At 42.1% G+C, this 25,535-nt stretch overlaps 1 protein-coding gene across 1 annotated transcript; it reads right to left on the bottom strand.

The window, feature by feature from the left end:
• Positions 1 to 1,323: 1,323 nt before the first annotated feature.
• Positions 1,324 to 13,371, bottom strand: mindy1 (MINDY lysine 48 deubiquitinase 1). The gene is made up of 9 exons (XM_030764959.1): positions 11,273 to 13,371; positions 9,759 to 9,816; positions 9,465 to 9,529; positions 7,060 to 7,218; positions 6,686 to 6,788; positions 3,747 to 3,889; positions 3,289 to 3,465; positions 2,526 to 2,663; positions 1,324 to 1,906 (listed from the first exon to the last, which is right to left on the bottom strand). Exons 1-9 carry the CDS (start codon positions 11,933 to 11,935, stop codon positions 1,823 to 1,825), a joined length of 1,590 nt encoding a protein of 529 aa, XP_030620819.1. The 5' UTR covers positions 11,936 to 13,371; the 3' UTR covers positions 1,324 to 1,822.
• Positions 13,372 to 25,535: the final 12,164 nt, after the last annotated feature.

Below are 25,535 nucleotides of genomic sequence, written 5' to 3'. Positions count from 1 at the left end.
TCTATGAGCAATAACGCTGTTGGTAGACGACAACCCTTAAACAAGCTCTGGACTGCATAATTTAACCCCGTCTGTGGCTAACAACAGTTCCCACTCCTAAAAGATTAGCTATTCAGCCACCTAATGTCATCTATGTTAGCTCCAGACTTCTCGGCTTCAAGGCCTGCAGGACCTCTTTTGGTTATACCAGTGACAGTCACTATTCGTTCGGCAAAGTAACGTGAAGCGGTTAACGATGAAAAGCATCTCCGGAATTTTATATTTTTATTTGAGTAACCTGTTGTTACAACACGCTAGCTAAACCCTATCCTGAACATCATAGCCAGCTAGCCCCGTTTGGAAGCCACGAGTCATCTTGAAATATACTCTGAGATAACAGTCGCAACTTCCTTATAACTCTTTTATGAATATATATTACAATGTTATGTGGCAAATATGACATGTTTAACGCGATGAACGACGCCATTTATTTTACAAAAGAAAAAAGAAAGTACCTGAGTGAAAGATACAGCAAAAATCCCCTTTCGGATTACTTTTATGATTGGACAATTGTACCATGTCTGCCTGACTACCGAGCACACCTGAATTATGATTGGTGCGCCCTTCCTACTTTAACCGGATACAAAATTTTATTTTAACCCCATTGGTTATGAGGCCTTATTTTCTTGCGGAACATTGATTTGATTGGAGGTACTTAGAATAGTCTGCCCAGTAACAAAACATGGTAGTTCATTGGATTATATGGTCTTTATTTGGTCTATATAAGGAGGTTCTATATTCAGATTGTTCATACTGAACACAAGCTTCCTCGAGCAACGGGGGACATAATATCCTGTATGTGGTCTCTAAACACTGTAACTCACAACTTTGTGCCACAACCAGTGGCTATTATCCTAAAAAGTTAGTTTTCACATTTCAGTTGTAGGATGGCAGTTATGCGGTTTGTCACACCCATTACCCAGACCTGTGAGTTGTTATCATTGATTTGTAAGGATAAAACTATTCTTGATGACATTATCACTGAGGTATGTGATCATTCATTAGTGGTAATGAATGCTAATGAAATTTTAAAGCAGCTGAGAATTTTCATGTCAATTTGAAGCTGACTAAAAAACATTTTCCCAAATGCAAAAGAGGGTCTACAGTATGAGGAGCATATGGAGCAGCATATGAGGCATCAGCGTGGGACACTTCCTCTCTAAAAGAGAAAATTTGCCATTTAACACACCATTTAATTGAATATGTGCAAATTAACCCACAAATCTGAAACACACAAAATAAAGACAAATCGTCAGAATATCTTTTAAAACTGCCTTTACTGAGAGGAAATGACAAAATTAATTCAAAGCAAAAAATGATCATTAAGACATTGCATTTAGGTATCGAAATAAGAAGTACATGTCAAAGTAATTCCGTTTTGTCCATGAAAAAATTCAAACAGTTACTTTAAGACCTTACCCAGACAATTAAAAAATCAACAGGTCCAATATCTGCCATGTCGTACACTACATATATCTTTTATTTGATATATTCTATACCCTAGATATTCACAGTAGATGTGTCGATGATTAAATTATGCTGCTGTTCCAATGCTGTTCTCGACATTTCAGAGAACAGAGGGCTGAAAAAGTTAGACATGTAAAGGAGAGAGCTTAACTAACAGGATAAGAGCACTGTTAAGGTAGTGTGAGAGGTAAGAGGTCAGCGTGGCCGTGGTCCCCAACGCTGTGTGTTGAGAGAATATGTGCACAGGCATACGTGGTAATTTTCTGGGCAGAAAACTGAAGAGTTGCACAGGGCTATGTAGAGACTGGGGCTCCAGCTATAAGATGGCACAATCAGAGTCCTCTTTCTTATCCCCACGACGCCTCTGACCTCCATGAGGGCCTGCTAACTGACCTCTGGTCTGAAAGAGCACATTACAATTATATTACAGACAGCTCAAATATGTGGATGTCACTATCATACCATCACACATTTGTGAATTAATATGACAGGATACAGATCGTAGCACTTGTTTACATCAGTAACAGTGTGAATATGTGTGTGTCTGTGACTGTGGTTACATCAGTAACTGTGAATGTGTGTGTGTCTGTGAATGTGGTTACATCTTTCATTGCCATTCGTACTCAATACTTTCTGTCCAGGCGAGCCTGTTCTCTTACAGAACATTGCAGGCTAAAATTTTAGCATCTTAGAAATGCACTGTCAGAGGCTTTAAAAGTGCCTGCTTCTTCTGACGTGAGTTCATGTGAACAGGGGAGGAGTGTGCTCAAGCTGAGCTCTGTATCCTAGATGAAAGAATACACTGCTAACACTGACACTGATCTGTAACTTACTCAATGCTGAAACTGCTATATCTTTGAAGTATTCTGGCAGACCCGGTGAGCACAACCTGTGAGGACTAGGAAACTTGTAATAATAAGTGCTGTGGCCACTGTGCCGTGTAAGTGAGTCTCCCATTATGGTGAGTTTACAAAGCAGCTCCATGCTGAAGAGGAGTGTCACAGCTGGGCCTGTGATACCTGCTGAGCAGATGGTTGCAGCACCCCCTGCTGTTGCTGTCCTGGATGCTCGTACTCGGCCTGCTGTAGCTGCCTCGCCAATTCCAGATCACTCATATCTGTCTGCTGCTGCTGCAGAGACATGGCCACAAGATAGTCCTGTTCTCACACACACACATGTAGACATGCAGACAGACACACATATAACCAAGTCAACGCACTGAGTGGATGCCCTAAAAGACTGATTACAAACTGTGAACTACATGATAATGTTTACAAAGAGGTTCATATATGTTTATGATTTTAGAGTAGATGAAATTATATTGTGTTGTATGTTTGTCCTATTCTACCCTTAACACAGAGGTCACATAAAGCAGAGCTCTCCATAGGGAGAACTGATTTAAATCATGTGTGTGTCTGACAGACACAGATTCATGATACAGACAGACTGGTTGACCAGACACATCATACTCTTTTTATATCTGTTCCTGTGGATGGGACCTGACACTCCTTATATTAAATAACATATTTAAAAGAGAAAGCAAACGGGCAGGAGTGATTTTGAGAGTTCCCTCATGGTCAGTGAATTCGAGTGGTTTTCAGATGTGTTTTTTTTTTTTTTTTTTGCATGGCTACCCTCCAACCCTTCTCTGGATACTAACCAAGAATCCAATGCTGATTTGAATACATTAATAAACCGTGATTGAGATTATGCACAATAAGAACCATTTGATTACTGTAGTTTCCCCTGGTGCGGGGCTGTATGAAATGGACCTGAGCGGACCTGATCGATCTGCTGGGCTGTGGATTTGTTAGGGGCCAGCATCCTCTGGGGCGGGTGGCACAGCCGAAACTCCGAGTCACAGAAATTACCATCACCTTCGACATTGTGGAGACTTTCCCACACCACACTGTCCTCCTGCAGAAAGCCCTGGTCTGTCACCAGCAAGTACAGGTGATCCTGATATTGGAGAAATAACAAGAGAAATCAAAAAGGGTGAGTCAGGCCTTGAACTGTAAGAAAATCCATTTATAAACATAAACCTGCACAGAAAATTATGCTTGTAAAAAAAATCACCCAAAACCAATCAAACATTTCCATAAATTAATTTGGACTTCTCTAGAACTGTGCTCTCACAAAACATAGCCGTTGGAATAGAAGACCCTCTGGGCAGTGGGAGTGGCAGTGTAAAGCCCCTCCCACCCCCTGAATACCGAACACAAAGTGGTTTTGGGGAACACCTTGTGCTTTATCATGGTGCTGAAGTGGTTATTCCTGAAGAAAACAGACAGCTCGCCCTCTTTGACAGTGGTGTTGAGCTCACATAAACCATGGTATGACAGCTGTGTGGCCGTGGACTCCAGAAACTGCTCTGCAACCAAAGCTGAGACAAGAAATGACAAATACACATGTATGAATGGTTTGTGTAGTGCCAATGCCAATAAACAAATTACAACAGATTATCCTGGAGAAAGTAAATGGGTCTGACTCACAGTTTTTATTTTTATGCTTTATTTCATTTTTTGTTTCAATGATATTTCATGATTTTTTAAACAAAGAGCTTTGCTGATGTTCCCTCTGTGCATAGTGCACAAACAGGGCATCTCCATTACAGGTGCCCCTCTGCAGTCTCTCAGTGTATCCCCTTCAACACCAAACCCACACCACCAGAGCACTCCAGCTATGGTAAGGAACAACATTATAGGTGTTGCAAGGAGCGCTATATCACAGTCATCATTCTTGTATTGGCTTAGGTGGTCACTCAAACATTAAACTAAACCTATAAATTAATCTAAATAAAATGAGATGATGCTAAAAAAAAAAAAAAAAAAAAAAAGAACCCTAAGCTTGCTGTCAAAACACGAGCAGAGTTCACTGGTGAATTAGTTTCATCCCAAAGCTGGGTTAATTTGAGCTAGTGTGAACACTGACAAAAAACCCCCAAAAACAAACAAACAAAAAAAAAAAAAAAAAACATGGCCCGAGGCAGATGGTCCCCTGTAGCTGAGAAAACCAAACACCTTTTAATGTGTTAATCTGACTTTGGAACAATAAAGTCAGTATTGCTAGTTCCAAAATATCACATGGTGTCACTGCTGAGAGAGAAAGTGGTACGTGGTGGCGTGAGACCACCTAAACAAACTCTGGCTACACGATCAACAAATAAACCACAAAGTCTGAGCCAGTCTACAGTGCTGCTTTAGTTGCATACAGACCAAACAGGGCCACAGAGGACGCCATCGCCATAGCGTTACACACCACGCTCACCCACCTGGACAAGGGGAATACTTATGTGAGAATGCTCTTCATCGATTACAGCTCGGCATTCAACACCATCATCCCCTCAAAACTCGTTTCAAAGCTCGCTGAACTTGGTCTAGCACCCTCCATCTGCAGCTGGATATTAGACTTCCTGACGGGCAGGCCCCAGGTGGTGAGAATTGGCAGTCACACCTCATCATCACTGATCCTCAACACAGGCGCACCACAGGGCTGTGTGCTCAGCCCCCTACTGTACTCCCTGTTCACCTACGACTGTACTGCCAAGCACAGTTCGAATGTCATCATCAAGTTTACTGACGACACGACCATTCTGGGCCTCATCACAGACAACGATGAGACGGCTTACAGAGAGGAAGTGAGGGCACTAACCATCTGGTGCCAAGACAACAACCTTTCTCTCAACGTCAGTAAAACCAAAGAGATGATAGTAGACTTCAGGAGACAGCAGAGGGGTGGGCACCTCCCCATCCACATTGGTGACGCTGAAGTTGAGAGGGCCAGCAGCTTCAAGTTCCTCGGTGTACACATCACTGAGAACCTCTCCTGGTCACTACATACAGACACCATGGTCAAGAAGGCTCGCCAGCGGCTCTATTTCTTGGGAAGACTGAGGAAGTTTGACATGAACGCCAGCATCCTCACCAACTTCTACAGGTGCACCATCGAGAGCTTGCTGACGGGCTGCATCACGGTCTGGTACGGGAACTGCTTCGCCCACAGCCGCAAATCACTACAGAGGGTGGTGGATGCGGCACAGCACGTGACTGGCAGCAGACTCCCTGCCATTCAGGACATCTTCCACCAGCGGTGTCTGCGGAAGGCCCACAGGATCATTAAGGACCGCAGCCACCCAGCACGCAGACTGTTCTCCTTGTTACCGTCCGGCAGACGATACAGGAGCATGGCTGCACGCACCACCAGACTTAAGGACAGTTTTTACCACCAGGCCATCAGGCTTCTTAACTCACACAACTAAACCCCCTGTTCCATATTCTGTTATATTTATTGCGCACCCTCCGTGTACCTTATTGTTCATTACGCATACCTCTCTTTTTATATTTTTCTTCTTAGTTAACTCCTTTTATATATTTATAACTCTTTTATATTTTCTTAGTATACTCCTTATTCCCCTACCCTTTTTTTTTTTTTTAATCCCCTGTTCTGCTATTCTACTCCTTGTGCTCTTATTGCTGAGTTGACCTGTTTCTCTCTTCTCACACATTTCATTGTACCGTTGACCCTGTGTCAACCTACATATGACAAATAAACTCTTAAACTAACTTAAACTGATATATCTGCATTGCCCATAAACAAACCAATACAAAGACCATCACAACAACAAACAAAATGAGTATAAAATGCTAACAAGCTGAATGTAAACAGTCAGATGTGGTGCTTGTATTACAAGGGAGGTAACTGGCTTATCCAGGTAACTTCTGGTTAAGTCAGCTGAGAGTAAGTAGTAAACCTCCTCATAGAAGAGCTCTATGGCTTTGTTTTGCTATGAGAATGAAGCCGTAGGGCTGTTCAATTAGGAGGTTTACTACTTGCTCTGAGTTAACTTAATCAGAAGTTACCTGGATAAGCCAGATGCCTTGCTTCGTAGTACAGGCCTGTGGTCCTGTCATCGGGTTTAGGATGAGTCAGACATGGCCCTGCCGTCGGGTTTAGGATCAGTCAGACATGGCCCTGTCATCGGGTTTATGATCAGTCAGACATGGTCCTGTCATCGGGTTTATGATCAGTCAGACATGGTCCTGTCATCGGGTTTATGATCAGTAAGACATGGTCCTGTCACCAGGTTTAGGATTAATGGGATTGTGTGGGGGGAGTGCTGTTGATGCAGCACAGTGGAATAATTGAGTACAGAAAGTAGAGTGATGGATCTGTAAAGTACCCTGGCTGACACGCCTGCTGTCTGTTGATTGCTTGTAGTCTATGATCTTCTCCACCAACTGGTTGTAGCTGAGCTTTCCCACCGCTGACACCATCTCTGGGCTCTGGGAACAAGAAGAATCATTTAACCTCTGCACTTGCTTCAACCATCTTCATTTCACAAACAATTACCTCCATGCAGTCTCACTGTACTGCCTACTTTAAGTTCATAATGTGATGTTCACCCAATAAAAACAGAAACTATCGTGACTATTACATTATAACCGTATTATTGGAAGAAAAAACATGCTCGGGTTTAATCCCATACCACTTTAAAGTTTATAGTATTTTCATGAGTTTCTATTTACTGACATGAAACTGAACCCATCAACTGACCTGAGGGTCTACCAGCCAGCCGTGATAGAGCGGGATGTTGAGCAGGTCAAAGACGATACATTCAGGGGTATACTCAAAGTCTGTGACCCCTGTAAACCGCACATTCACATCCAGGCCTGTGGACAGTTTGGGCAGAACAGCCATCGCATCGTTCATGTTCTATTTGAAAGGAGAAAGTCACAGATCAAACAGACATTACTGTCAATTAGTCAACCAGCTCCCTCAAAATCTCCTTTATAACATTTCACTCTGTCTGTAGACATTCATTATACTCAAACTATGTCCAATAAAGAGATACTTATAAAGACACACACATACGTGTAAATGTTTCCAAATGTTGATGGATTACAACTGTAAGAAGCAAGTTTGTCCAGTTACCATTTTCATTCTGAAGTCACATACTCTAACATAAAATATTTAAAGGTAAAATGAGTTCTCGCAACAGATATTGTAAATTAAGGTTCAAATGGAAATATTCTGGTTGGAGAAATATTCAGACCTCACACATTAATATTTGATAGGGCCACAATAACATTTGTGAGTGTCTTGGGGAAGGTGTCTGTAAGCTTGGAACACTAGTTAGGAGCAGATATGCCTAAGCTCATGCATGATGCTTGGACAGTTCTGGAGGAGTGTAATTTTCAGAGCCCAGTCTGTCCTCTCTCAGACACTGAACTCTGTGGGTGTCCCAGCTCAGTGACTGGGCTCTCACTCTCATCCCTCTGTAGGTCAGGTGACACAGCTCATACTTCTTCCTTACGGATCCTGCCATGCCCACAGAGACATCTGAACACTTAAAAACTGATCTGCAGCCGATTCCTTCTCTATGCATTTCTATCATTTTATCTCTACTTTAGGATGCTCTTTGGTCTCTGTCTTCATGCCCTTCCTTCAGAACCACTGCCTGACAAATGACCCCAGCATAGGCCTGGATTCTTATCCAATAAATGACTTCAGGTTCCTCACCAATGCCAAAGCACATGTCAATGGTAAAGCAATTATATCCTCATTAGGGTTATTTTCTTTCACCTGCACACTATGAGCCACCAGAGAACAGGGAGTGGATATTTATGTAACCAGCTTATTTCAGTCTGAGCCTTTGTTCATGATATCTGCTAACAAATGACTCACTTGGGCTTCACATAGTTTTTGTTCTGTTAGTAATTAAGTGGGGAAAGTGTCTGCATTGTCAGAAATCCACTAATGTTTGAAAACTGCTAACAATTGAGGTTTCATCTTTTTATTCTGACAACTCCACCTTTCCACATGAAATGACCAAGCTTTGTTAGAAAAGGACTGCATGTTGTCAGGACTGAAAAAGAACAATGCTTCTGCTCTGTGCTCAGGATTCAGTCAGAAATCTTGGAGTCCAAACTAATCTGAACTACGTAACAAAGCTGAACTACAAAACAATGGCAAAAACAGTTGATTTACATAAACACATTCTTGAAGTTATTTCAGAGGGGTTTGTGTAAACAGCAATGACTCAGGAATCACAACTTCCTCCTATGAATAAGGCATGAGGCTTGGCGCTGTCACTGATCATGCTATTGTTCTCTGTTCATCTCCAAATGATGGTTACACTGGACTTATGCAACACTGCGGCCAAACTACTACCATTTCAATACATTTTTCAGACCCTCTGTTGAGAAAACAGACCAGAGATAAGCTTGAGTTGATGGACTAAGCAGCAGTAAAGTGGAGAGAGTGACATAAGCCTTTCTCCTGACTCATTGCTTTTTCATCTGTGTGTTTTCATTATCCTTGTTTTCATCTGTGTGTACGTTACTCTGATTTTCTCTATCAAATCACCATGTGATCTTACTGTCTGACTGAATGCTACATTTGTAGTAAACATTTTCCCATGTGTCAAGCTATATATGCTTACTTGTTTGTTTTTTCTGCCTGCAAGAGAGTTGCATTACTCACACCTTCAAGCTACACCACTACACAAATACACTTCGCAACACAAATACACATCACTATGTAAATACATACCATAACACAAATACCAGTTAGATTTCATAATATCAGCGTCACTTTGTTAATGTGCCATATGGGGAAATAAACTAATGAACATTATTAAGTTGCCAAGCAAAAAATAAGGACACATGATAAAGTTATATTAGCTACTTCATTAAGACAAGATTTACTGCATCCATGGGGTAATGTATACATATGTAAAGATGTTAATAATAATAATGTAAGTACGTTAATCATATTGACAATAAATGCACTGCTGTTTGCAGTATAAGCACTGCCTCCAGGGCCTGTCATCCAAACTGTCCACTGTGTCAAGATGTGGACGTTTGGATGTCCATATCACATGTATGATTGTATGCTGCTTGGATCGCCGAGGGCTCACAGAGTCTATGTGATTTAACAGACTAATCAGATATATTTACCTGCTGAAAATTCAGCTCCATGCCCTGTGCTTTCTCTCTTGGTTTGATAGACAGCACACACTCTCCTACATCAAAACACACACAATACTCATACAACATCATTATTACAACACACAGGCATCTAGAGGACAATGTTGAGTATGCTGTGTTTGTGGCTGAAATTACTGTAGCAAAGTGAAACATAAAGATGAGCACTGGTTTTTCATCACAGTGGGTTATTCAGCCCCATCACAGCAATCTCACGCTACTGCTGATGGGTTCATCAGAGAGGCTGAGACGCAGAATACTTCTTACCGAGGTGAGCCATAAGGTCCTCTGTGGTGATGACCTCTGTCTGTGGGGGCAGCTGGGCCTGCGCACAAATGACACATGTTCTGTGATACATCTGGGGTCAGAGTTCAGTGAAAAGAGCTTGGCGGTGCAGGACAAGGCTGCACAGGACAGTTCAAAAAGACAAATGCAAAAAAATAAACTACACAAAACAACAGGGCACATTTCAAACAGCCAGTTTTGCGGCAACTAGTCTACAGGAAGCATGATATGGCAACTCTTTGTACATTAAACAGAGAGAAAAAGGAAGGAGACAAACCAAGAAACAGAATACATTAAATATGATTAAATGAATATTTAGTTCAAAGTTAAAGTCTCCTCTGTAAAAAAACAATGGGGTTATTGAGAAATGAATTTGATTGATTAAATAAATAGGCCATTGAATTGGTTGCAATGGTGCACTCATAAAACACAGGGAATAAGCTAAGTAGTCACAATGGGGTTTAAGGACACCACAAGCCAAATGCCTTAAATACACCTCAGCACATCTTCTGGATATATGTGACTCTGTTGAGGGACATCATTATTCCATAAGAAATTCCACTTTTTGGCACCACTCCAGAATCTCCTATAAACATATAACCATTTGAGCTGGGACAAGAGAACAGTCTGTAGGTTTCTCATGGCCAAAGTGGTACATGCACTCTTGAGGTTGTGGAGAACAGAGTGTTGCTTGACTAATCTAACCATATGACCTGTTAAATGACCTATTTTCTCTGCTCAGAAGACCAATGCCTATTCTTATTACTGATGCTGCCTTCTAACAGGCATTTATTCAAATGTCTCCTTTATTTTGGAAATTACCTGTATAAGTCACTTATGCTCTACCAGTCAGGACACACTGCTGTATTTCGACTCTAAAAACCTCTCCTGAAACCTGAATTGTCTTCTGGCAGGTATATTGAGAGCAGTATCTGGTGAACAGACCTTAATGTTTTCTAAGTACAAGAACAATTTAAGCACTTTTATGGTCAGGCTGGTTAGGACAGGCTTTGTGGAACCACTGAAATGTTCACTCTCTAATGAGTTCTACTGAAAAGTGTTCATCGACAATGCAATGCATGTGAACTTTACTGTTTGTTGCTGTCAATCAGACAGACACTCCTTGTAACACACACCATGTCTCTCATCCTGAGAAAACACAGCAGTGAGAGAAAACACACACCATGTCTCTCATCCTAAGAAAACACAGCAGTGAGACAAAACACACACCATGTCTCTCACCCTGAGAAAACAGAAGAGTTAGACAAAACACGCATCATGTCTCTCACCCTGAGAAAAAACAGAGGAGTGAGACAAAACTCACACTGTGTCTCTCACCCTGAGAAAACACAGCAGTGGGACAAGTCAGTAGCACTGTGCATCACAAACAGGAGCTTGAAGGTGCCGCAAACAGCTCACTATTCATCTAAGGATAAGAATCACAGATTCCATTTTTAAATGAATGATTATCAATGTAAAACACATACACCACTTACCTTCCAGCGCAAAAAAAGGATGTTCATGATGGCCAGCAAGGGGCAGGGGCCGTTCTCACTTTGTGTGATGATTGGTGTTTTCTTCTCCTTCCATGTGATCCATTTAATATAGTAGTAAAGAGGCAGTACTGGCCCTGGATCTGGGACCGCAGCAGTGGCTCCAACACACAGTGCTGAATCACCTCTAGAGGGAACCGCTGAGACAGTCGGATCACCATTGGCATCCAGAGCTAAGTTAGACGAGGGCAACTGTTCGTCCAATGATATCCCATAGCTCGACTCTGATAAACCCAGACTGGGAACAGAATCAGAGTTTGTCTCACCTAGCCCTGACCCGTCTCTTTCCAGCAGGTTCTCGACAACCTCCATCTTCTGAAGCATCAACTGCGCTTCTGAAGCCTCCTCACTCTGGCAGGGGTTTGGAGCTGCGGACAGCACACTGCTTCCTGGTGTCCCAACATCCCTAACTGAGCTACCAGAGCCCACATCGAAGGTAACTGTGACCAAGCCTTCAGCCTCTGTAGCCCCCCCTCTTTGGCTTTTTTCATTATGAGTCCCAGTTGGAATGTGAATTTCCATACTCTCAATCTCTGCTGTACCCAGCTGTTCCTCCTCAGAAACGGCTAACACATCTTTACTGGCTGTGTCTAAGCTGGGATCCATCGGATTATTATTTATTTTTATTTTTTTACAACTGAAGGTCTAAATGAGCACTTGCATTAAGAATAAACAAGGCCAATGTGTCTGGATGGACTACAACTTTTTGCTATAGAGCCGCTGCCCTTTAATCAGTGGTACACGAAGACTTAAAATGTTGCAGAATGAGTCTAATTTCATTATTATAAGGTTTGCTTATACTCCCGTTCCATTCATTTCCAACTCTCTTCACATAAATGCAACACTACTGCAAAAGCTATAGCATAGCCTGACATTTCTTCACAGACGTAAATCCCGAGTAATACCGTCTGTCTAGTCCTTCTTTGGCTGTGTCATAGCGACAGTAAGAATGCACTTATCTACCCTACTTGAACATTTGCCTTTCTCCAACCCGAATGATAACAAGAATAGAGAAAGTCCCAGAAGTTAAAGTTTTGCTCCACGACTGCGGAAAACAATACTGACAACACACAAAAAATGTTAGCAGCCGCTCTTCTCTCTCTTAATCATTCAATCCGCGAGCTAACTGACTTGTGTCTAAACCCTGGCCGTTGACAAGTAAATCATGCATAAAAATAGCAGCATTTCCCAGACTGTTCGCCTTAGGAGACAAAGGTATAACTTCACAGAAAACTCTACAAGTTGTGGTACACACAAAACCACACGACCCAAACACGGGCAAATAGCTAAATTAATACACAAACATATCTGATTTTATTTGGTTTCAATTTACTGAGTAACGGCGAAATCTCTAATGACTTTTTGTGTAACAAGTTCATTATACATGTCATTATGGAGCTTGTCGACGACAAACGTAAACATTCAAGTTAGCTAGTTGCCTACCACTACAGCTACACGTCTGGGTCAGTGGGGCGAGAACTAAGCTAACAGCTGGATTCTGGCAGCACTCAGTGTTAGCTAGCAATAGCAAGTTAGCATAGCTGGGACTTGTAGATTGCTTAGCTGGGACAGCGAACTATAATGTGCCGTTGGCAGACATGTAGCCGGAATATCTTTCAAGCATTGTTAATTTGGATGAATTCTTGAGCATGAAAAAACAAAAGGAACAAATGCCTATCGACCTTTATCATTAATTACTCCATTCTCTAACTACTCAACCACTCCAAGTACACTGAACACTATCTGGGAGAAGGAATAAATCATTTAGCTCACAAACGTTAGAAATCAGCTAAGATGGCACTTAATGCGAGTCCCCTGAAAGCAACTCACTACTTAGATCAAGCAAATTGTATCTATGACAAAAAATTCAGACTCTACCTTACGAGCGACATTTTGATGACATCTGTGACATCTAAAGATTAATTTCCGCTTGTCCCATGACAAATGGTGACAACACAGAAGAACTTTGCTCTGTCGCAATCGTGTTACTTCTGTCAATAGAAGTGGAACTAGAATGGGAGAGCGTGGCGTCACCCATTCGCTTCAGTTGACACACTCTGCCACCGCCGACAAATGGCGACTACAGCCCGGAAATTCATTTTTAGGGCCGCAGCACCAAAGCTGCTGCGCCTCCGGTATCCACCGGAGGGCGCATGCACGGAAGGGGCAAGACCCTGTGTTTTCCTGAGTATTATTAGGGGCCAAGCAGCAAAGCTGGAACCCTATTGTAATTGGTAGAATTTTTCACTATTATTAGGGGACCAAGCAGCGAAGCCGTTGGAACCCTGTTGTGTTTGTTCGGATTTTTAGGGGTCCAAGCAGCGAAGCCAAATTTCAGGGTACATTTTTGACCATAACTTTTGAACCCTTTGTCCTAGAGTTGTGATCTTTTTTCCCCTGAATCCTTGGGTCATGGCGAGTGGAACGCACACATTCCCGTCCTAATCAGATTTTCCGCCATTTTGAATTTTTTGAAAACCTACTTTTGCAAACTAGTCGAAGGCTGCGTCCAAAACCGCATACTAACGTACTAAATAGTACGTCAAAACAGTACGCCACCATTAGTAGTACGTCCAAATACATAGTATGCATAGAGTAGTATGTGAATAGTACCCGGATGACATACTACTTCCGTTGGAAAAACGAAGTATGCGAGTACTGGACACTTTTCAATCCCATAAGGCCATATGGAAAAAAGGGGCGTTTCTGATGCGGTGTTTAAATGTACAGCTGTTTCTATTTACAGGTAGTCGTCATTAAACCGCGATTATAAAGCTCATGCGCAAAATGTGGCGCATTTTGATTACCTCATTAGTGCGTCCAAATTCTAGCATACTTTCTTGTCTAAAATCTTTTAGTACGTACTGCGCACTACGTACTTCAATGCAAGTTTAGTGTGCAGTAGTTAGTATGCGGTTTTGGACGCAGCCCTAAACTGTTGATCCTATCAACACCAAATTTGGTACACATCATCTACAGACCATCCTGACAAAAAGTTATATAAAGAATTTTGCTAGGTCAAAGGATATGGCCGCTGTCGTGCAATGAATTCTGATGGTGAAGGCGCCACAACAGGAAGTGAGCATATCTCAGCAATGCTAGGGTGACTTGATCCCAAACTTGGTACACGTCCTTGAGATGGTGCATACTAGGTCCCCCACCACGTTTCATCAAATTTGGCCACACGGTGGCGCTATATCACTTAAACATGAAAAATTGCATTCAAATACCCATAACTCCAAGACAAAAGCAGATATTTCAGCAAAACTTCTTGTGCATCATCACAGTATCAAGCCCTACCAGGAATACTATGACCCCTAGCCGTCAGCCATTTTCCTTGTCGCACATCTTGGAATAAGTAATTTTCAATGGCAGACCATAGAAGCCTGTTACGAGCCCAGCCTTTTTGTAAAAAAAAGACCAAAGCAGGACGCAGTAACATAAAATAAACCCCACACCGTTCCGTACGCTTAAGCTTGACAATTTTAATGAAAATTAACAAAACTCACAAAATAAGGGATCGAGGCGGCAGCAAATGAGAACAACGGGGAAAACAGAAGACAAGATAATAAAAAAAGAAAAAAAACCCTCACGCTTTCTTCCTTGTGCACAAAGCAACTTCCCTGGCTCCCGAAAAGAAAAACGTGAGTCTTCCGTCCCACTTGCTGCTACTCTCGCTGAACCTGCCCTACAGTGCTCAAAACAAGTGCCCGCCAAATATACTCATGTACAGTAAATGACCCAGGTGTTTACAAACTATAACGACATTAACTAACACAGGAAACTAAATAACATCCGCTATAAACGAAAGGTAGTTTCCGCGTCTGCCCGAGGGGATCGAGAATGAGGGAGAGTGAGAGAGAGAGCCATCTTGGGACGGGTCGCTTAAATAGGAGAGGCCCCGCCCACAAACGAATCCGTGTCAGACTCCACCTACAAGAAAACGGACAGATCGAAAAGACAGAGGCAGCAACAACATATAATGTGATCACTAACCCTCGTAACAAAGCCCTTCATAGATCATGATGAAATTTAGCACCCTCATAGAGGGCAGTAACAGGTATCCAGTCACCAAATTTGGTGTCATTCCATCATTGGCTCTAGCGCCACCAACAGGTTAAACTCCACAATATATTTTTGCTTATAACTTTTAAACCTTGTGACCTAGAGTGGTGAGCTTTGTGTCATCTTATTTCCTGGGTCATGCTGAAGAGAATGGATCCATTTCTTGAACATCTGCCACATTGGATTGTCCGCCATTTTGAATTTTTCCAAAAACCTACTTTTGCGAACTAGGTATGTTTCATCTAGAGAGGGATCTGAGCAAAAGTTCTATAAAGAATTGTGCGAGGCCAAAGGATATGGCCACTGTTGTCCAATGAGTTTTGATGGCGTGGCCTCTAAAACAGGAAGTGAGTTTCTCTCAGCAATGCTTGGTTAGATTGATGCCAAACTTGGACCACATCATTGCCAGGGGGATTACTAAGTACCCATGAAGCTTCACAAAATTTGGTCACATGGGGGCTCTATAGCAGAAAAAAAGTAAAAAATATAGTAAAAATAAAGTAAAATACCAATTACTTCAGAGAAAATCAGATATTTCCTGGAAAATTCTTGTGAGTTATCACATTAAAAGACCCTAGTTGAGAAATTATGAACCCTCTGTGTTGTCCATTTTGTCCTATAGCCATCTTGGTATTATCCTTTTTTCCCCTGGTTTTCTATTGCAGGCCATGGGAGTGCTATGTGGATTTACTCGGCATCTGCTAAAGCTCTAAGAGTGGGGGTCAGTGTGTCCACTCTGTGATGGACTGGTGTCTTGTTCCAGGGTGGTTCTGACTGCTTGTCTACATGGTGCCTATGAGCTGCTTGGCCCCGGCATTGCTGCTTGCAGCTATATTTAGGGGCCAAGCAGCGAAGCTGCTTGAACCCTGTTGTAATCGTTAGTAAGTTACACTATTATTATACTTCGTCACATGCGGGTCTATGGCAGCCCCTAGAACCCCTTGGTGGATTTTTGTGAAATTTGGCACATTGATAGAGGACAGTCCAAGGTATCCAGGCACCAAATTTGGGGTCTCTCCATCCATCCCTTTAGCGCCACCAACAGGCCAAAAATCAAGGTATTTTTGTGGTACTTATTTGCTCATAACTTTTGAATCCTTTGTCCTAGACTCATGATCTTTTTTTCCCTGAATCCTTAGATCATGGCGAGTCGAATGGACCCATCAGCGTCAATCCCACCCCCCTAGATTTTCCGCCATTTTGAATTTTTCCAAAAACCTACTTTTGCGAACTAGTCCTAAACCGTTGATCCGACCACCACCAGATTTGATACACATCATCTCCGGAGCAGCCTGACCAAAAGTAGTATAAAGAATTTTGTTAGGACAAATGATATGGCTGCTGTCGTCCTTTGAACTTTGATGGTGAAACCTCTAAAAGAGGAAGTGAGCCTGTCTCAGCAACACTTGCATGGATTGATGCCAAACTTGGCCCACTTTATTGAGAGCGGGACTACTGAGTATCTACCAAGTTTCATGCAATTTGGCCACATGGGGGCACTATAGCAGAAAAACACATGAAAAGGTATTGTCGTGATCTTTTTTTTCCCTGAATCCTTGGGTCATGGCGAGTTGAATGCACCCATTGCTGTCAATTTCTGCCTGACTAGATTTTCCGCCATTTTTAATTTTTTCGAAAAACCTACTTTTGCGAACTAGTCCTGGGCCGTTGATCCAGTCACCGTTGTTTCATCTAGAGAGGGATCTGAGCCAAAGCTCTATAAAGAATCTTGCTATGCCAAACAGTATTGCCACTGTTGTCCAGTGAATTTTGATTGCGAAGGCTCAGAAGAGGATGTGGGCTTATCTCAGCAATGCTTCGTTGGATTGATGCCAAACTTGGTATAGTACATTGACTAGGAACCATACTGTAATTGTTAGTAAGTTCCACTATTATTAGGGGCCAAGCAGCGAAGCTGCTGGAACCCTATTGTTATTGGTAGAATTTTTCACTATTATTATTATTATTATTATTATTATTATTATTATTAGGGGCCAAGCAGCGAAGCTGCTGGAACCCTATTGTTATTGGTGGAATTTTTCACTATTATTAGGGGCCAAGCAGCGAAGCTGCTGGAACCCTATTGTTATTGGTAGAATTTTTCACTATTATTAGGGGCCAAGCAGCGAAGCTGCTGGAACCCTATTGTTATTGGTAGAATTTTTCACTATTATTATTAGGGGCCAAGCAGCGAAGCTGCTGGAACCCTATTGTTATTGGTAGAATTTTTCACTATTATTATTAGGGGCCAAGCAGCGAAGCTGCTGGAACCCTAATGTTATTGGTAGAATTTTTCACTATTATTATTATTAGGGGCCAAGCAGCGAAGCTGCTGGAACCCTATTGTTATTGGTAGAATTTTTCACTATTATTATTATTATTATTATTATTATTATTATTATTATTATTATTAGGGGCCAAGCAGCGAAGCTGCTGGAACTCTATTGTTATTGGTAGAATTTTTCACTACTATTAGGGGCCAAGCAGCGAAGCTGCTGGAACCCTATTGTTATTGGTAGAATTTTTCACTATTATTATTAGGGGCCAAGCAGCAAAGCTGCTGGAACCCTATTGTTATTGGTAGAATTTTTCACTATTATTATTAGGGGCCAAGCAGCGAAGCTGCTCGAACCCTAATGTTATTGGTAGAATTTTTCACTATTATTATTATTAGGGGCCAAGCAGCGAAGCTGCTGGAACCCTATTGTTATTGGTAGAATTTTTCACTATTATTATTATTACTATTATTATTATTATTATTATTATTATTAGGGGCCAAGCAGCGAAGCTGCTGGAACCCTATTGTTATTGGTAGAATTTTTCACTACTATTAGGGGCCAAGCAGCGAAGCTGCTGGAACCCTATTGTTATTGGTAGAATTTTTCACTATTATTATTAGGGGCCAAGCAGCGAAGCTGCTGGAACCCTATTGTTATTGGTAGAATTTTTCACTATTATTATTAGGGGCCAAGCAGCAAAGCTGCTGGAACCCTAATGTTATTGGTAGAATTTTTCACTATTATTATTATTAGGGGCCAAGCAGCGAAGCTGCTGGAACCCTATTGTTATTGGTAGAATTTTTCACTATTATTATTATTATTATTATTATTATTATTGTTTCCGCCATGGGAGTCTATGGCAGCCCCTAGAACCCCTTGGTAGAAAGTTGTGAAATTTGGCACATTGATAGGGGACAGTCCAAGCTATCCAGGGACCAAATTTGGGGTCTCTCCACCCACCCCTGTAGCGCCACCAACAGGCCAAAAATCAACATACTTTTTTACACATATTTGCTCATAACTTTTGAACCGCTTGACCTAGGCTCATGATCTTTTTTTCCCTTGAATCCTTGGATCATGTCGAGTCGAGTGGACCCATCAGTGTCAATCCCGCCCCCTGGATTTTCCGCCATTTTGAATTTTTCCAAAAACCTACTTTTGCGAACTAGTCCTAGACCGTCGATCCAATCGCCACCAAATTTGGTACACACCATCGACCGACCATCCTGACCAAAAGTTGCATAAAGAATTTTGCTAGGCCAAAGGGTACGCCCGCTGTCGTCCAATGAATTTTGATGGAGTGGCCTCTAAAACAGGAAGTGAGCATATCTCAGCAACGCTTGGATGGAGTGATTCCAAACTTGGTGCACTTCATTGACATGACACGTACTGGGCCCCCACCAAGTTTCATGACGTTTGGCCTCATGGTGGCGCTATAGCACACAAACATGAAAAATTGCATTCAAATACCCATAACTCCAAGACAAAAGCAGATATTTCAGCAAAACTTCTTGTGCATCATCACAGTATCAAGCCCTACCAGGAATACTATGACCCTTAGCCGTCAGCCATTTTCTTTGTCGGCCATCTTGGAATAAGTAATTTTCAATGGCAGAGCATAGAAGCCCTTCATAGATCATGATGAAATTTAGCACCCTCATAGAGGGCACTAAAAGGTATCCAGTCACCAAATTTGGTGTCATTCCACCCTTGTCTTTAGCGCCACCAACAGGCCAAACTCCACAAAATATTTTTGCTTATAACTTTTGAACCTTGTGAGCTAGAGTGGTGAGCTTTGCGTCATCTTATTCCCTGGGTCATGCTGAAGAGAATGGATCCATTTCTTGAAAATCTGCCACATTGGATTGTCCGCCATTTTGAATTTTTCCAAAAACCTACTTTTGCGAACTAGTCCTAGACCGTCCATCCAATCACCACCAAATTTTAGACACACCATCTCCAGACCATCGTGACCTAAAGTTGTATAAAGAATTCCGCTAGGCCAAAGGGTCACTGTCATCCAATGAATTTTATGGTGAAGGCTAAAAACAGGAAGTGAGCATATCTCAGCAATGCTTGCATGGATTGATGCCAAACTTGGTGCAGTTCATTGACATGATACATACTGGGGCCCCACCAAGTTTCATGACATTTGGCCTCTTGGTGGCGCTGAATGGATCCATTTCTTGAACATCTACCCTATTGGATTGTCCGCCATTTTGAATTTTTTTGAAAGATCTACTTTTGCGAACTAGTCCTAGACCGTTGATCCAATCACCACCAAATTTGGTACACACCATCTCCAGACCATCCTGACCAAAAGTTGTATAAAGAATTTTGCTAGGCCAAAGGGTACGTCCGCTGTCGTCCAATGAATTTTGATGGCAAAGGCTCCAAACAGGAAGTGAGCATATCTCAGCAATGCTTGCATGGATTGATCCCAAACTTGGTGCAATTCATTGGCATGAAGAGTACTGGGGCCCCACCAAGTTTCATGACATTTGGCCTCATGGTGGCGCTATAGCACACAAACATAAAACATTGTATTGGAATCCCCATAACTCCTAGACAAAAGCAGATATTTGAGCCAAACTACTTGTGCATCATCACAGTAAACAGAATACTCCAGGCCCTGGCTGAGCTCCAGGCCCCAGGGAAGCTTCCCCCAGTGAGACTCGGTCCCTGGATCTAAGCTCAAGGCCCCAGGGATGCCAGCGCTCTTCCCCGACTTCCAGGCAACCTAATGGGGAGAGCTTCCTGACTGGGCCTGGGTCCTCTACCTGCTGGCGCTCAGCTGCTTGGCCCCGCCATTGCTGCTTGCAGCTATATTTATTATTATTATACTTCGTCACATGCGAGTCTATGGCAGCCCCTACAACCGTATGGTAAAAAGTGATCCAATCACCACCAAATTTGGTACACAACCCATCTCAGACCATCCTGACCAAAAGTTGTATAAAGAATTTTGCTATGGGCCAAAGGTACGTCCGCAATGTCGTCCAATGAATTTTGATGGCAAAGGCTCCAAACAGGAAGTGAGCATATCCAGCAATGCTTGCATGGATTGATCCCAAACTTGGTGCAATTCATTGGCATGAAGAGGTACTGGGGCCCCACCAAGTTTCATGACATTTGGCCTCATGGTGGCGCTATAGCACACAAACATAAAACATTGTATTGGAATCCCCATAACTCCTAGACAAAAGCAGATATTTGAGCCAAACTACTTGTGCATCATCACAGTAAACAGAATACTCCAGGCCCTGGCTGAGCTCCAGGCCCCAGGGAAGCTTCCCCCAGTGAGACTCGGTCCCTGGATCTAAGCTCAAGGCCCCAGGGATGCCAGCGCTCTTCCCCGACTTCCAGGCAACCTAATGGGGAGAGCTTCCTGACTGGGCCTGGGTCCTCTACCTGCTGGCGCTCAGCTGCTTGGCCCCGCCATTGCTGCTTGCAGCTATATTTATTATTATTATACTTCGTCACATGCGAGTCTATGGCAGCCCCTACAACCGTATGGTAAAAAGTTGTGAAATTTGGCACATTGCTAGGGGACAGTCAGAGCTATCCAGGCACCAAATTTGGGGTCTGTCCAGCCATCCCTGTAGCGCCACCAACAGGCCAAAAATCAAGGTATTTTTTAACACATATTTGCTCATAACTTTTGAACCGCTTGACCTAGAGTCGAGATCTTTTTTTCCCTGAATCCTTGCGTCATGATGAGTCCAACGCACCCATCAGCGTCAATCCCGCCCCCCTAGATTTTCCGCCATTTTGAATTTTTCCAAAAACCTACTTTTGCGAATTAGTTCTAGACCGTTGATCCAATCACCACCAAATTTGGTACACACCATCTCCAGACCATCCTGACCAAAAGTTGTACAAAGAATTTTGCTAGGCCAAAGGGTTCGTCCGCTGTCGTCTAATGAAATTTGATGGCGAAGGCTCCAAACAGGAAGTGAGCATATCTCAGCAATGCTTGCATGGATTGATTCCAAACTTGGTGCAATTCATTGCCATGAAGAATACTGGGGCCCCACCAAGTTTCATGACATTTGGCCTCATGGTGGCACTATAGCACACAAACATAAAACATTGTATTGGAATCCCCATAACTCCTAGACAAAAGCAGATATTTGAGCCAAACTACTTGTGCATCATCACAGTAAACGGAATACTCCAGGCCCTGGCTGAGCTCCAGGCCCCAGGGAAGCTTCCCCCAGTGAGACTCGGTCCCTGGAGCTAAGCTCAAGGCCCCAGGGATGCCAGCGCTCTTCCCCGACTTCCAGGCAACCTAATGGGGAGAGCTTCTGGACTGGGCCTGGGTCCTCTGCCTGCTGGCGCTCAGCTGCTTGGCCCCGGCATTGCTGCTTGCAGCTATATTTATTATTATTATTATACTTCGTCACATGCAAGTCTATGGCAGCCCCTACAACCGTATGGTAAAAAGTTGTGAAATTTGGCACATTGATAGGGGACAGTCAGAGCTATCCAGGCACCAAATTTGGGGTCTGTCCAGTCATCCCTGTAGCGCCACCAACAGGCCAAAAATCAAGGTATTTTTTAACACATATTTGCTCATAACTTTTGAACCGCTTGACCTAGAGTCGAGATCTTTTTTTTTCCCTGAATCCTTGGGTCATGATGAGTCCAACGCACCCATCAGCGTCAATCCCGCCCCCCTAGATTTTCCGCCATTTTGAATTTTTCCAAAAACCTACTTTTGCAAACTAGTCCTAGACTGTCGATCCAATCACCACCAAATTTGGTACACACCATCTACAGACCATCCGGATCAAAAGTTGTATAAAGAATTTTGCTAGGCCAAAGGGTGCGGTCGCTGTCATCCAATGCAATTTGATGGAGTGGCCTCTAAAACAGGAAGTGAGCATATCTCAGCAACTCTTGGATGGATTGATGCCAAACTTGGTGCACATCATTGACATGATACGTACTGGGGCCCCACCAAGTTTCATGACATTTGGCCTCATGGTGGTGCTATAGCACACAAACATGAAAAATTGCTCTTCCCCGACTTCCAGGCAACCTAATGGGGAGAGCTTCCGGACTGGGCCTGGGTCCTCTACCTGCTGGCGCTCAGCTGCTTGGCCCCGGCATTGCTGCTTGCAGCTATATTTGTTGTTGTTTTTATTATTATTATTATTATACTTCATCACATGCGGGTCTATGGCAGCCCCTAGAATCCCTTGGTAATTTTTGTGAAATTTGGCATATTGGTAGACGACAGTCCAAGTTATCCAGGCACCAAATTTGGGGTCAATCCATCCATCCCTGTAGTGCCACCAACAGGCCAAAAGTCAAGGTACTTCTTTGGTGCCTATTTCATCATAACCTTTGAGGCGCTTGACCTAGAGTTGTGATCTTTTTTTCCCTGAATCCTTAGGTCATGGTATTCATCATGTCAATGAATTGTACCAAGTCTGAGATCAATCCATGCAAGCATTGCTGAGATATGCTCACTTCCTGTTTCGAGCCTTCGCCATCGAAATTCATTGGATGACAGCAGCAATGCCGTTTCACCTAGCGAATGTTTTTTGATAATTATTGGCCAGAGTGTGCTGGAGATGGTATGTACCAAATTTGGTGGTGATAGGATCAATGGTCTAGGACTAGTTCGCAAAAGTAGATTTTTAGAAAAATTCAAAATGGCAGAAAATCTCATTAGGCGGAAATTGACGGCAATGGGTGCATTTGACTCGTCATGACCCAAGGATTCAGGGGGAAGAAAGATCACAACTCTAGGACAAAGGGTTCAAAAGTTATAGTCAAATATGTACCAAAAAAAACCCTTGATTTTTGGCCTGTTGGTGGCGCTACAGGGATGCATGGACCAAGTTTGGCATCAATCCATGCAAGCATTGCTGAGAGAAACTCACTTACTGTTTTAGAGGCCACTCCATTAAAATTCATTGGACAACAGTGGCCATATCCTTTGGGCTCGCAAGATTCTTTATACAACTTTGGCTGAAGTCCCTCTTTAGATGAAACATACCAAATTTGGTGGTGATTGGATCAACGGCCTAGGACTAGTTCGCAAAAGTAGGTTTTTGGAAAAATTCAAAATGGCGGAAAACCTAGTTCAAGCGGTTCAAAAGCTTTGAGCCAATAAGTACCACAAAAGTACCTTGATTTTTGGACTGTTAGTGGCGCTACAGGGATGCATGGATTGACCCCAAATTTAGTGCCTGGATACCTTGGACTGTCCTCTATCAATGTGTCAAATTTCACAAAAATCTACCAAGGGGTTCTAGGGGATGCCATAGACCCACATGTGACGAAGTATAATAATAATCGTGGAACTTACTAACAATTACAATAGGGTTCCAGCAGCTATAATAAAATAATAATAATAAAAATAATAATAAAAATCCAAACAAACACATTGGGTTGCAGCAGCTTCACTGCTTGGACCCCTAATAATAATAATAATAATAATAATAATAAATATAGCTGCAAGCAGCAATGCCAGGGCCAAGCAGTTCAAAGCCATGGGTTGACAGCTAATCAGAACAAGCCCTGAACAAGTTAAGAGTATATCAGAAAGTGAACAGCTAGATTGAAATGCACTGTGATATATGAGGGTATAAGATTTCTTCCAATTTCATCTAGGTTTTTTTTTGGCCTGTGACAGAATACAGTTTCCAAATGGTGTCAAGGTGGTTCAGGAAAAAAAGACTGCAACGTAGGTTTTTGATATCTTAGCTAGGGTACATTACTGTGATGATACACCTGAAGGTTGATATAACTTCACAACAAAAGCAGATAGTTCAAAGTGTTTTAATACATTCTTTGTTTTTATTGTGGTATACCAGTTTCTTGTAGGCAAATGTTATGAAAGTTGGTGGGTTTATTAGTTTGTGTGCCAATAAAGTTTATCAAGGTGGGTGTTAATGCAATTAACAATTGCTGAGATATGGCTTGCTTCCTGTTTGATGTGATTGCAATTGAAAGTAATTGGTCTACAGTGGTTATATCTTTAGTCTTAGTAAAATTGTTTTGATAACTTTTGGTCAGATTCTTTTGTAGATGATATGTAGTGGATTTGGTGGTGATAGTATTCATGGCGTAGGATGAGAGTGGGTATTTGTTTTAGTCCAGCACCATTCTTTTGACAACTTTATGTTAGATTGGGCTGTAGGCAATACATAATTAATTTGGTCAAAATGCAATTAGTGGTGTAAGAGTAGGTCACAAAAGCTTTGATGGCAATTGACATGGTTGACTTTCAATTGTCACGATCAAAGTATTTAGGGGAAAAAAATATGTTAATTTGAGGATTTAAAAGTTATGAGCAAAAATGTACCTTGATATTTGGAATGATGATTGCGATCTAGGGATACATGGGCTGACATCAGATTTGGTGATTTGATGCCTTTATCAACTGTTATATTTCACAACTTTTCACTAGGGGGTTTTAAGCAGCAGCCATAAACCATTATGGCTGAAAGTATAATAATAATAGTGACAAAACATAATAATTATAATAAATGCTTTGCAGTTTTGGTGCTAGGCTTTTAATAATAGTGGAAAATTTTAACAACTACAACAGGTGTGCGTATATATATATATATATATATATATATATATATATACACACACATACAGATGTGTATGTATTAGTGTTGCTGATTGATTAAAAAGTTAAGTTATTATTTGCATAGTTTGCTGTGATTAATTGTGTTTAAATGTTTTTTTCTTCTCAAGATTGAATGGTGTAATAATGGATAAGGGAAATGTAAATTTAGGGAATTGGTATAGAATCAACAGAAAGGAAGCATTTATATTAAAATACTATTGTTTACTATGATCTTTGTATTTTTGAACCTAGAGTCTTCTCCAAATTG

The sequence above is a fragment of the Chanos chanos genome, chromosome 2, assembly GCF_902362185.1.
Source record: "Chanos chanos chromosome 2, fChaCha1.1, whole genome shotgun sequence".
Classification (NCBI taxonomy): Eukaryota; Metazoa; Chordata; class Actinopteri; order Gonorynchiformes; family Chanidae; genus Chanos; species Chanos chanos.
This window is presented reverse-complemented; position numbering and strand designations above follow the sequence as displayed.